General features: G+C 41.8%; 1 protein-coding gene across 2 annotated transcripts in view; it reads right to left on the minus strand.

Moving 5' to 3' along the window:
- Gpat4 (glycerol-3-phosphate acyltransferase 4) overlaps positions 1–13,049 on the minus strand; it is a 44,509-nt gene that overhangs the window by 18,601 nt on the left and 12,859 nt on the right. Inside the window, exon 2 of one of the 2 annotated variants that reach the window (XM_048330341.1) lies at positions 1,798–2,721. In XM_048330341.1, the coding sequence (XP_048186298.1) occupies positions 1,798–1,962 (165 nt within the window). In that variant the 5' untranslated portion in view covers positions 1,963–2,721. Of the gene's footprint in view, positions 1–1,797; positions 2,979–13,049 lie in introns of both variants that reach the window. The other variant, XM_048330340.1, reaches the window with a different exon arrangement.

The raw sequence follows: 13,049 nt of genomic DNA on the forward strand, positions 1-13,049 counted from the left end.
AAATGTGATCATCACTACCAAGAGGCCATCTGGAGAAAATACACTCAGGAAAGGACTGAAACAGTTTTAAATACGATGCTCCCTGAGCATTCTGGTCTTCAGTAAGTCCATGGGGCCTGCTCCAAGAGTGGACTCACCCATCTACATCCTCTCCATCTCCCCCAAATGCAGACAAAAGCACAACTACGCGAACTGAATGATGACATTTGATGGTATTTACAAAGAACATCAGTAATGCAGTAATGCAGAAATGGAATGAAGCTGGGCACAGTGGCAACTAGGGATAAAACCCAGAAGCTCATACATGCCAGCAAGCATTCTACCATTGAGCCATATCATCAGCTTCTACTCGTTTAAAATCTTAATCTTGCTATTACCATTAATACTTGCTATCACTAAATCACTATCCTCAGACCAGTGATTTTCAAGATGAGTCTCTGAGAACCCCAAATTACATTTCCACAGGTTAGCTCAACAGTAAACATCGAATTGCTGAATGAATTTTCCATGGTATAATAATAATAATCTACATTTAAACTCACAAGAGTGTACATTTAAAAAATACAATCATAAAAAGAATTTACTTGCTCAGTAGGAGGCTGCTTACCAAGCAGGTGTGTGGTCTGGAGTTCAAACTGTGGCACCATAAAAAAAAATGTATCTCATTTCCTTCATTATAATAAACATCTCACATATGTCAGATAATTTAAGTCTCTTTCCTCACTGAGAAAATGAGGGTATTTACCCTGTTCATCACAGAATTCTAAGGAGCTACAGGAAAGGAAAAGCATAAAAAAAAAAACCAAACTATAAGATAAACTGGGTGCTGGTGAGTCACACCTATAATCGTAGATATTCAGGAGGCTGAGATCTGAGAATTGCGACTGGAAGCCAGCCCGGGCAGGAAAAGCTGTGAGAGTCTTCTCTCAATTATCCACCAGGAAACCAGCGGTGGCTCAAAGTGGAAGAGTGCTAGCCTTAAGTAAAAGAGCTCAGGGACAGAGCCCAGGTTCTAAGTTCAAACCTTGCAATCAAAGAACCCACAAAACTTATAAGAAAAGGGAAAGGGTATAGCTCAGAGGAAAAATACCTGCTCAGTATGTGAAAGGCTCTAGGTTTGGGCTCCAGCACTACCAAACAAACCCACCAGATACCACAGAAACAAGTGACGTGGCACTGTTTTGACCATAATGTTGCAGTTCTCAAAATCATAGGTTTCATCTGTGGAAAACAATTCCTAAAGAGCTGCTGACTAGTTTTGGGATTTTGCAAATAAATGACCAAATCTCTGCCTAGACATTCAAAATCTTATGGTGTGTCTTATTAGCTTAGTTTTATCAGCTTCCAGGACACATTCTCAGCAACTTCCTTTATTTCTGGTCAATGGTATGAGTTCTGACACATGTTCAGGAATTTACTATCTTTTCCCTCTATCTTTCAGAAAATGAAACAATCCAAACTCCCTTTCCTGTCCATTCTTTTGTCTTTAGATAAATGTGTAAGGAGAGAAAAGCTTCTCGGAGAGGGACAGGTTAGCAGCACTGTGCACCATGTATCTGCTCTACAGGGAGAGACAGTGCCTAGCAATGAGCTTGATTCAAAGTCCCATGCTATGACGTAGCAGGCAAGGTGTGGAATCATGGAGTCAGGGAAGATGAGCTCATTTCTCCATTTCCTCCAAAGGCTGCCCCCCCTCTTCCCCAGGTCCAGCAGAAACAGCCAGGTGTTCTTACCAGCCAGGTAAGAACTGTTTCTGCTAAAAACCAGTTCCCCCCTCCTCCAAACAGCTCAACTCACCGCAAAGATTTTTAACAAAGTTTTCATGTAGAGCTTTCGGATACCAAAGGAGACTCCAAAAATTGCAGGGACTATGATGAAAACGAGCAGGAGGGTAAAGAGAACTGTCAAGGAGATGCCCAGAAGGTTGACAATTAGGCTATCAAAAGGCAGCAAGAGGAACATGGTGGAGGATCCAGGCCAGGCTGGTGCCCGATTCCCCACGCACAAACCGGGGCCTTCAGATGGTCCTTTCTGACAGCACCAACCTGGGAAAGGAAGCTAGTCCCCCACGGGTGACAAACTCCATCCCAGGATCACATCATTCAATTGCTTGCACAGAGCAGAGGAACTTGACAGTGAGCACGGCAGAACAAGTCTTCAGTACAGCATCCGTGTCCAGGCTGTGTTTTTGTGCAAGTGGCAAAGGAGAACTCTCCACTCCACTACCTGTCCACGGCTTCCAGAGGTTCTGCTCCGCTTCGTGCCACACAGCATTCAGCAGATCAATCTGTCCAGCAGATCTGTATTGCCAGAAGTACCAAGAAGAGTTCACCTTGGTTCCAGAAAACTCCAGATAACTCCCGTGGAGGAGTGATACTTGCACTTCACACAGAAGGTTTTTGAAGGTGAATACGTGGAAATTAAATAATCGTTTTGCTTAAAATTCCTTCATAAGTTGGCTGAAACCCAAATTCACTGTAGAGCGTTCGTATCTGGCCCCATTCTCCCTGTGGAAGGGGTCCTGGCGCTGCTGCCCCCAGGACCCTCCTACCTGAAGAGCCTCAACCTTCGCCAGTGGCACACGGAGGCTGGCATGGAATATCTCATGCCTGCAGAACTCCAGGCACACCTGGCATAGGTGGCCACTCAAAATTCTTCTGAAGACCCCTTTCTTGGCGGTGACCTGGCTTCTTGGCAAAAGTTGTTTACATGCTGCTGGAGCTGGGGGTAGAAAGAGAAGCACTGTCAGTCACACGAATCAAGAGGAAAAAACGTCAGTGAGCTTTTGTTGTGGGAGGGGCAGGCTGTCTGTCTCAGGGTGAGCCTGCCGTCAGTGCCAGCCTTTCCAGACTTCAAGGTCAAAGGGACTGGAGAGGCAGGACACCAATGTGGGAGAGACTTGTAAGTGCTCCATGCAGTTTACAACTCCAGTAACAGGAACTGCAGCCACTCACACTTTTTGAATTAAACATATGTATCTGTAAAACATAAAGGATAAAATAAAAATAATATATTAACAAGTGTAAATCTCCCTCCTACCTGTCTCATTTCCCCGAGTACTTCTGGGTAGATGCTCAACTTGTATTTTTCCTAAGAGAATTTCTGTTTATAGGACGATATCAGTTTTTCCTTTCTGCCCTTCTCTCACTTTGCTCTTACCTTTTTTTTAGCTTAATTTATCTTGGAAGAGTTCCATCAGCTCATAGAGACCCCTTGTATTTGCTCTTTGCAGATACATAGCTTACAAATGGAAAGACTGTACCTAGATTTAGGTAAGCAGTCTCCTAAGGCTAGACACTGCCAATTCCATCTTTTGGTTGTTACAAATAATGTATTAAATTTAGTATATGCAAATGCACATGGCAAACATATTTCTAAGATAAATTCCTAGAAAGGGGATTACAGGAGAAAAGGACACATACACTTTTAATTCTGCAAGATACCGGCACATTTCTTCAACCAAGATTAAATACCTCCAGCCTGTGTTCTTACCCTGGTCACTCATTTTACAATTCCACTATTTCAAGTATCTTGCAAAAGCATATCAATTTTTTAATATTTATTCCATATTACAAAAGTTCCAGCAGAGTAGGGTGTCAGTAGCTCAGGCTTGTAATCCTAGCGACTTGGGACTGAGATTTGGGAATCTGCCAAGGCAGAAAAAAATTCAACTCTTATCTTCAATTAACCAAGATTAAAAAAATAAAGTGGCTCAAGTGGTAGTATGCCAGCTGTGAGCAGGAAAGCTAAGCAAAAATGCAAGGCCCTAAATTCAATCCCCATCACCAACACCAAAACTAAGAACAAACAGACAAGTTACTAATGGAAGTCCTGAACAGGACAGAGTCCTATCAACTATCTCCAATAAAACAACCCACACGCCCATAGTGAGTGCCAGGGTAGAACCTAGAGTCCACCACATGCCAGACATACTGCTCTAACGCTGAGTTGCACTCTCAGACCTGGCAAAAACATTCTGCTTAGCATGAATCATTTACAAGTTCAAGAAATTAAATTCAAGCTGGGCACCAGTCGCTCACACCTGTAATCTTAGCTACTCAGGAGGCTGAGATCTGAGGATCGCAGTTCAAAGACAGCCCGGGCAGGCAAGTTCATGAATCTCTTATTTCCAATTAACTACCAGAAAACTGGAAGTGGTGCTGTGGCTTAAGTGGTACAGTGCTAGTGTTGAGCTAAGGGACAGCGCCCAGGCCCAGAGTTCAAGACCCATGACTGACCAAAAAAAAAAAAGAAGAAGAAGAAGAAAGAAATTAGATTCACAGATAATACTGACTTCACCTTAACTATGTTTTATAAAGTCACACTTGTTACCTCAGTTGGTTTACCAACCGGTCAAGCAGTATTATCTCCACTGAACAGATAAGACAAGAAGCAGGCACAGATCAATTCTGTTCTTCTCCCAACACGATCCCACACAGGGAGTGATCAAGTGTGATCACAAACATCTGTTCCTGCTTCTGACCCCTACTTCTTCCACATTCATGTTACCATGACTGCTTACATACTCAGTGAAGACAACACGACAGGAATTAAACAGCATTTTCCACATAATGTCCTCAATTCCCACAACTCCTCTGTGACAGTATGGCCACTGTCACTTCCAGACAAGGCACTGGTGAGGCTTAGGAGACTAAGTTTCTCGGGGTCTCATACCAGTGAGTGGCAGCGTGGGAATTCCAACGTCAGCTCTGTCTGAGGCCAGGCTCTTCAATTACTGCCCTTTCCTATCTCCCAAATTACCCTGAAACAAATAAAGGAACACTTCCCACATGCCAGGCCTGATTTACAGAACTTCCCGTGGATTCCTGTATCAGAATCTGGTGTTCTCAGAATCTAAGGTACAGCAGTGCTCTTTCATATAACCTGTCCACACCAGGTGTCTAACCCAATCTCCAAAGCCACCTGCCTCACTGTGTGTCAGGCATCCGTCAGGTCCACCCTAACTCTAGCCACAGTCTGCTCCCCTTGGCCAGCATCCCTATGGGGAAGGGACAAGAACCCTCTGTCCTACTCACCAAGGTTACCTTGAATTACACAGGCCCAACGGGACTGTCACTTACCAAATATGACCCCCTAAGCCAAAGTTTGGATCACTCTTTTTTGGATCAAAATTAATGGAGAATTCCCAAGGTTATTCTGGGTTCATGTCCCTGAAACATTAAACACATGTAGCAACAAGCTCATTTCTTCACTTAGTTCAGATGTTGGCAAACCACAGCCTGAGGACCAGATCTTGATATTGTCTGATCTAAAGGTTCTTGAAAGATACATAAAAAAGAAAAGGATATGTGGGACTGTGGCCTGCAAAGCCCGAGATATTTACTATCTGAATCTTTACAAGAATGGTTTGCTGTCCTGTGAGCCAAATCATCACCTCCCTCAGAGGGGTGGTGACCTCTCCCCTGGTGGCCTGCCCCACCTGCTGAGTGCCTGTTTATGAGTGCCAGCCTCCTGCTCAGACAAAAGTGAACCAGCCAGACTGGTTACCTTGCCAATACCAAGCTGCACATAAATTCTTAGAAGAAGAGCAACAGAAAGTGAATGGCAATTATCAAACAACTGTCCAAACATCTTGAGGGCTTAGTAGAAAACTCATTACAGACGGAGCTACCTGGTGTCTTGAGCCCTGAAGCAGCCCACTCCCCACCCCCAAAAGACTATGACGACTGGCAATACTAGAGCTGCTCACATCAGAATTCATCCAGAACCATGATTTCTAGAAAACTGCTCATTTAGGAGAGAATATCACTTTGCTTGAAGAAAATGTAATCATTACCTCCAAGGAGTTGAGGTGGAGCAGCCATTAATTCACAGGAAAATTTACCTACCTTCAACCTCCTCAAGTTGGAATCCAGCCACCATAGTGAAAACCATTTGGATCAAAGTCCCCCCAATAGCTAAACTATACCAGACAAAACACACGAGAACCAACTAGTTCTGAGACTGTCAGGAAGATGGCATTAGCCTAGGAGGATAACAGATCCCAACTCCCTGAATGGCAATTCTGGGCCTTTAGACATCGGAGTGGCCTCAGTTCTTAGAGTGACTAGTTCATAATTAACATAGTATATGCCAGCCAATTATGAGAGGGGTTATATATTTAGTGCTGAATAGATATGCCTGAGAGAAGAATCAGGTAAATGAACATTTCAAATGTTTCATGGTAGTTCAAAAGTAAAAGGAAGGAGTCTTGGAAAAAAGGGTACAGGGAGCTTAGTTGAAATCAGAGCCTCTACACCAGGTCTGATCCAGTCTGAAGTATGTGGCAGGATGCTTATGACTCCTAATTGCAGAACCAAACCTCTTTAAGTAGCTCTCTGACATATTCAAACTCAGGAGGCTGTGACTGCCAGATTATGCTAGAGATAACATATGCCTACTCAAAAGTATTCTTTTATTAAAAATAAATGCTTAAAAGCCAGAAGCAATAGCTCACACCTGTAACCTACTTAGGAGGCTAAGACACAAAAGGATTGCTGTTTGAGGTCACCTTAGCTAAAAAAAATTAGGAAGACATCCTCCCAATGAATGAGCTGGCATGGCAGTGCAAGCTACAGAGCCCTGGGCAGAACGTTGAGACCCTATGTGAAAAATAACTAAATCAAAAGGGGCTGGAAGTATGGCTCAAATAGTAGAACATCTGACCAACAAGAGCAAGACTCTGAATTCACAACAGATACATAGATTAGGCAGACAGATAGACAAAGACAGATATTTAGACAACACAGTGACAGATGCACACTTGGTTTTTTGTTTGTTTGTTTTTTTAATAGTACAGGTGATGGAATATGGGCCTTGGGCATGCCAGGAAAGCACTCTACCACTGAGCTACATCCCTAGCTCAATAGATGCATTTTAAAAGCATACGGAGTGCCACATATTACATCCCAACATATGGTGCATATTAACATTCCATCAGAATCCAAAGAGACCCAGAGAATTACCTTTAGCTGAGGCAACAAAAAATTAAAGTTCAGAAATAAAAGTATTTTGAAGTATTTTTGGCCACAAAAATCAACAAGCTAAAAACCTACATGCTCTGAGAGCAGTAAGGGCTCAATTTATAAAGGATAGCTAGACTTAGGGCACGGCTCAAGTGATTGAGTATGTATTTGCCTAGTAAGTGTAACATCCTGAGTTCAATCCCTTGTACTATCGTTTGTTTTTTGTACCAACACTAGGCTTCAACTTAGGGCCTCAGGCTCTCCCTTTGCTTTCTTGCTCAAGGCTGGCATTCTACCACTTGAGCTACTCCTTTACATCTGGCTTTTTGCTGGTTAATTAGGCCTGCCTTAGGCTGGCTTTGAAACACAATCTTCAGATCTCAGCCTCTGAGTTGCTAGATAATAGGCATGAGTCACCAATGTCCAGCTCAAAATATGTTTTTTAATAAACCACTATATTGGTTAGAATGAGAAAATGCCACCAAATGCTGCTGGTTGGAGTATAAAATGTTGCAATTTCTATGAAAAACAATTTAGCAATTGCCTTAAATTTTTTAATGTACATATGTTGGATCCAGCAATTCCATCTATAGAAATTTATCCTTCTAATGAGATAGAGGAAGTAATGAAAAGTCTTCCAATAAGAAAAAGCCCAGGCCCAGATAGATTCACCACGAATTCCATATAACTTTTAAAGAGAAACTAATACCCATACTCCTCAAGCTCTTCTGTGAAATAGAAGCAGAGGGAGCAATCCCAAACTCATTCTATGAAGCCAGTATCATACTCACCCCCAAACCAGGCAAGGATCCAACAAAGAAAGACAATTACAGACCAATCTCTCTGATGAACACAAATGCAAAGCTCCTCAATAAAATATTAACCAACAGAATCCAGAAGCAGATTTTTTAAAAGTTATACATTATGACCAAGTAGGCTTCATGCCACAGATGCAAGGCTGGTTTAGCATATGCAAATCAACAGATGTAATTCACCACGTTAACACAGTCAAGGTAAAAAACCACATGGTTATCTCAATGACACAGAAAAAGCCTTCGAGAAAATATACGATCCATCCCTGAAAATATTACAGGAAGGAATAAGTGAAACACTAAGGGCTCCTTGGCACAGGTTGAAATTTTCTCAATAAAGATCCAGAAACACAGCAAATCAAAGAAAAGCTGGACAAATGGGACTGCATTGAACTTCAGAGTTTCTGCACAGCAAAAGACATAGCTAGCAAGATACATAGAAAGCCCACAGACTGGGAGAAGATCTTCATTAGCTATACAACAGACAAGGGCCTTATATCTAAAATATACTTACAGCTCAAGAAATTAAGTACCCTAAAAACAAACCTCCAAAGAAACAACCACCCCATTAACAAGTGGACTAAAGACTTAAAGAGAGACTTCTCTGAAGAAGAAATATGAATAGCTAAGAGATATATGAAGAAATGCTCAACATTTCTTTTTTTTAAATTTTTATTATCAAACTGATGTACAGAGAGGTTACAGATTCATACGTTAGGCACTGGATACATTTCTTGTACTGTTTGTTACCTTGTCCCTCATTCCCCCCTCCCGCTTCCTCCTTTCCCTTTCCCCCCCATGAGTTGTTCAGTTCATTTACACCAAACAGTTTTGCAAGTATTGCTTTCGTAGTTGTTTATCTTTTTTTACCCTGTGTCTTTCGATTTTGGTATTGCCTTTCAATATCCTAGTTCTAATACCAGTATACACGGTTTCCAATATACTCAGATTAGATACAGAGAAAGTATAGGTACAACCACAGGAAGGGGATACAAGAAGATCATCAGTAATAGAAGCTACAGTTACACATAGCACGTTGAAAGTAGTTACAACAGTGATATAACAATTGTTTCCATAACATGGAGTTCATTTCACTTAGCATCATCTTATGTGTTCATAAGGGTATAGTTACTGGGCTCTTGTGATCCTCTGCTGTGACTTGCCTAAACCTGTGCTAATTATTCCCTATGAGGGAGACCATAGAGTCCATGTTTCTTTGGGTCTCGCTCACTTCACTTAGTATAATTTTTTCCAAGTCCTTCCATTTCCTTACAAATGAGGCAATGTCATTCTTTCTGATAAAGGCATAAAATTCCATTGTGTATATGTACCACATTTTCCTGATCCATTCTTCTACTGAGGGGCATCTGGGTTGGTTCCAGATTCTAGCTATGACAAATTGTGCTGTGATGAACATTGTTGTGCTGGTGGCTTTAGTGTGATTTTGCTTGTGATCTTTTGGATAGATATCCAAAAGTGGAGCTGCTGGGTCATAGGGGAGCTCTATGTTTAGCCTTCTGAGGAATCTCAATGCTCAACATTTCTGACCATAAATGAAATTCAAATGAAAACATTGAGATTCCACCTCACCCCAGTTAGAATGGCCATGATCAAGAAATCTAACAAATGATGCTGTCAGGGATGCAGACAAAGGGGAACACTACTACACTGCTAATGAGACTACAAACTGGTACAACCACTCTGGAAAGCAGTATGAAGGTTCCTCAAAAGACTAAACATAGAGCTCCCATATGATCCAGCAATCCCACTCCTGGGCATTTACCCAAATGTCTACAAACAAGGCCATAGTAAAGTTACCAGCACAACCATGTGCACTGTAGCACTGTTTACCACAGCTAAGATATGGAGCCAACCCAGATGCCCCATAGTAGATGAATGGATCAAGAAGATGTGGTATATATACACAATGGAGTTCTGTGACTCCATCAGAAAGAATGACATTGCCCCATTCATAAGGAAATGGAAAAACTTGGAAGAAATTATATTAAGTGAAGTATGCCAAACTCAAAGAAAAGTAGGTTGCCTGGTTTCTCTCATTTATAAGAACTAGAATAGGTCTATGATATTCTCAACAGGTGTTCTTAACAACCCAATTGCTTATACATAGGATCATATATAATGAAGTGGACCAACATGAACTCCAAAATATGGAAACAAGAGGTTCTTAATATGTACTACTATATGTAGTTTTTTTAATTTATGCTTTTTAATTTTTAGCCTTTTTATAAGTTTCATCTCTTAATTTTCTGTACCTTGTGTCTTGTTTCTAAGTTTATTCGACCAGGGGAAGGGAAAGGGAATCACACAAACAGCAGGGCAAAGGATGAACTAATACAACAATGACACTCACTTAACAACAGATTGGATACCAACCTTACAACTTGGGGCAGGGAGAGGGGAGTAGGGAGGGCTAAGCAGGAGAAAATGAAGGATGGGGTAACATTGTCTAAAAACAAATGTAATCATTACCTTACTTATATTAACTGTAACCCCCCCAACACCTTTTCAATAAAGACAAAAATTTCAAAAAATACAACATCCACCCACATTAAAAGCTCTGGAGAAAATTAGGAATAGAAGGAACATTCTTTAAAACAATAAAAGCTATATATGACAGACCAACAGACAATATCATACTAAATGGGTAAAAACTAAAACCATTTCCCCTAAAATCAGAAACAAGACAAGGATGTCCACTCATTCCACTCCTTTTCAATATATTTATGGAATCCTTAGTCAGAGCAATAAGGCAAGGAAAGGACACTAAAGGGATCCACATAGGGAAAGAAGAAATTAAATTATCTCTATGTGCAGATTGTTGGGGTCAGCTGTGCCTTTAAGGGGCCACAGTTGACCTTGGCCTGCCCCTGGCAGGAAGAGAAGGCTCTGCTCCTGGGGCAGCACGTGTAATGGAGAACACCCCAGAAACCCCATCCTTGGGGGGCTGGGGCTCCGCCTCCGAGGGAGGTCCCCTGACATCATTTGATGGACACCTCTCGTGCCCAATATGTTCTCCCTTTCCCTGTACCCGCGTCTGGGGTATATCTGCTGCTTCTCATTTGAATAAAGACAGAACGTCCCAGAGACGTCTCCGAGATCTCACGCGCTCGTGTCTTCCTTGGGGTAAAGAGTATGCAGGTCTCGCACCCACACGCGACCCAAAGCTAAACCTGGGACCCCATTCCTGTGCCCGTTACCCTACCGGCCGGAGGGGGCGTGAGAGAGTTGGTATGGATCCCCCGCCTAATAGACAGACAAGCCCAGGATTCTTCCCCACGTGTTGGGAAGGAATAAAGCTAAGCCCGGCGAATTTAACAACCCTAACAGCAGATGACATGATCTTATACTTGAATGACCAAAAAAACTCTGCTCCCAAACTCCTAGAACTAATAAACCATTTTGGCAAAGTATCAGGATACAGAATTAACCCACAAAAATCAATAGCCTTTCCATATGCCAACAGTGTAGAAGCCGAAAGGGAAACCATGAAAACAACCAACCCCATTTGCAATAGCCTCAAAAAGAATAAACTATCTAGGAATTAACCTAACCAAAGGTGTAAAGGATCTATTTAGTGAAAACCATAAAAATCTAAAGAGAGAAATCAAAGAGGACACCAGGAAATGGAAAGACCTTCCATGCTCATAGACAGGTAGAATCAATATTGTGAAAATGGCCAAACTGCCAAAAATGATACAAATTCAACGCAATCCCCATCAAAATCCCAATGACATTCTTTACTGAAATACAGAAAACAATTCAAAAATTCATATGGAACAACAAAAGACTTAGAACCGCCAAAACAATTCTAGGCAAAAGAAGCAATGCAGGGGGCTGGGAATATGGCCTAGTGATAGAGTGCTTGCCTCATATACATGAAGCCATGGGTTTGATTCCTCAGCACCACATATATAGAAAAAGCCAGAAGTGGTGCTGTGGCTCAAGTGGTAGAGTGCTAGCTTTGAGCAAAAAGAAGCCAGGGACAGTGCTCAGGCCCTGAGTTCAAGCCCCAGGCCTGGCAAAAAAAATATACAGGCAGTATAACAATACCAAATTTCAAGCTCCATTACAGAGCCATCATAACAAAAACAGTTTGATATTGGCACAAAAACAGACCCGAAGATCAGTGGAATAAATAGATCAGAAGACCCAGAAATAAAACCACATACTTACTGTCAGGTGATATTTCACAAAGGAGCCAAAGACATACAATGGAAAAAACATAGCCTCTTCAACTATTGGTACTGGGAAAACTGGGCAGCCACATGCGGAAAACTAAAAGTAGATCCAGGTCTGTCACCATGCACTAACATCAACTCAAAATTTATTAAAGACCTCAACATCTGACCCGAAACTCTAAAAGTACTGCAGGACTGAGTAAGAGAGCCACTAGATTTTACAGGCACAGGCAGGAACTTCCCGAACAGTCACAGGGGCACAACAGACTGGAGAGACTTGACAAATGGGACTACCTCAAAATAAAAAGTTTCTGCACAGCTAAAGATGTTGCTACTAAACTAGAAAGACAGACAACCAAAGGGGAAAAGATATTCACCAGTAATGCATCAGACAAAGGCCTAATATCCATCATATACAGGGAACTCAAGAAACAAATCCCTCCTAACCCTAATAAACCAATCACTAAAATGGGCAAGGGAGCTAAAGAGAGACTTCTCAGAAGAAGAAACACATGAGGAAATGTTCATCATCCCTGGCTGTAAAGGAATGGAAATAAAAACAGCCCTGAGATACCACCTTACCCCAGTCAAAATGGCCTATATTCTGAATTCAGTCAACAACAAATGCTGAAGGGGATGCAGAGAAAGAAGAACCCTACTGCACTGCTAGTGGGAATGTAAACTAGTATACCACTCTGGAAAGCAGTCTGTAGTCCTCAAAAAACTAAACATAGACATGCCCTACGTCCTAGCCATACCACTCCTAGGCTTATACCCTAAGCAGTAGGATCCAGGATACAGACAAGGACACCTGTACCTCCATGTTCATTGCTGCACTGTTCACAACAGCCAAGATATGGAAACAACCCACATGCCCCACTACGGAGGAATGGATCCAAAAAATGTGGTACCTATATACAATGCAATTTTACACAGCTATTAGAAATGATAAAATCATTCTAATCTACCAGGCTTATGAACTCTATGAACATTAACAATAAAACTATTTGTTCCAGAACAGGTGATGTGTACATTTCTTTCCTTCTGCTTAGTATCAGCTGTTCCCTCTTTCT

The sequence above is a fragment of the Perognathus longimembris genome, chromosome 21 (genome assembly GCF_023159225.1).
Source record: "Perognathus longimembris pacificus isolate PPM17 chromosome 21, ASM2315922v1, whole genome shotgun sequence".
NCBI lineage: Eukaryota > Metazoa > Chordata > Mammalia > Rodentia > Heteromyidae > Perognathus > Perognathus longimembris.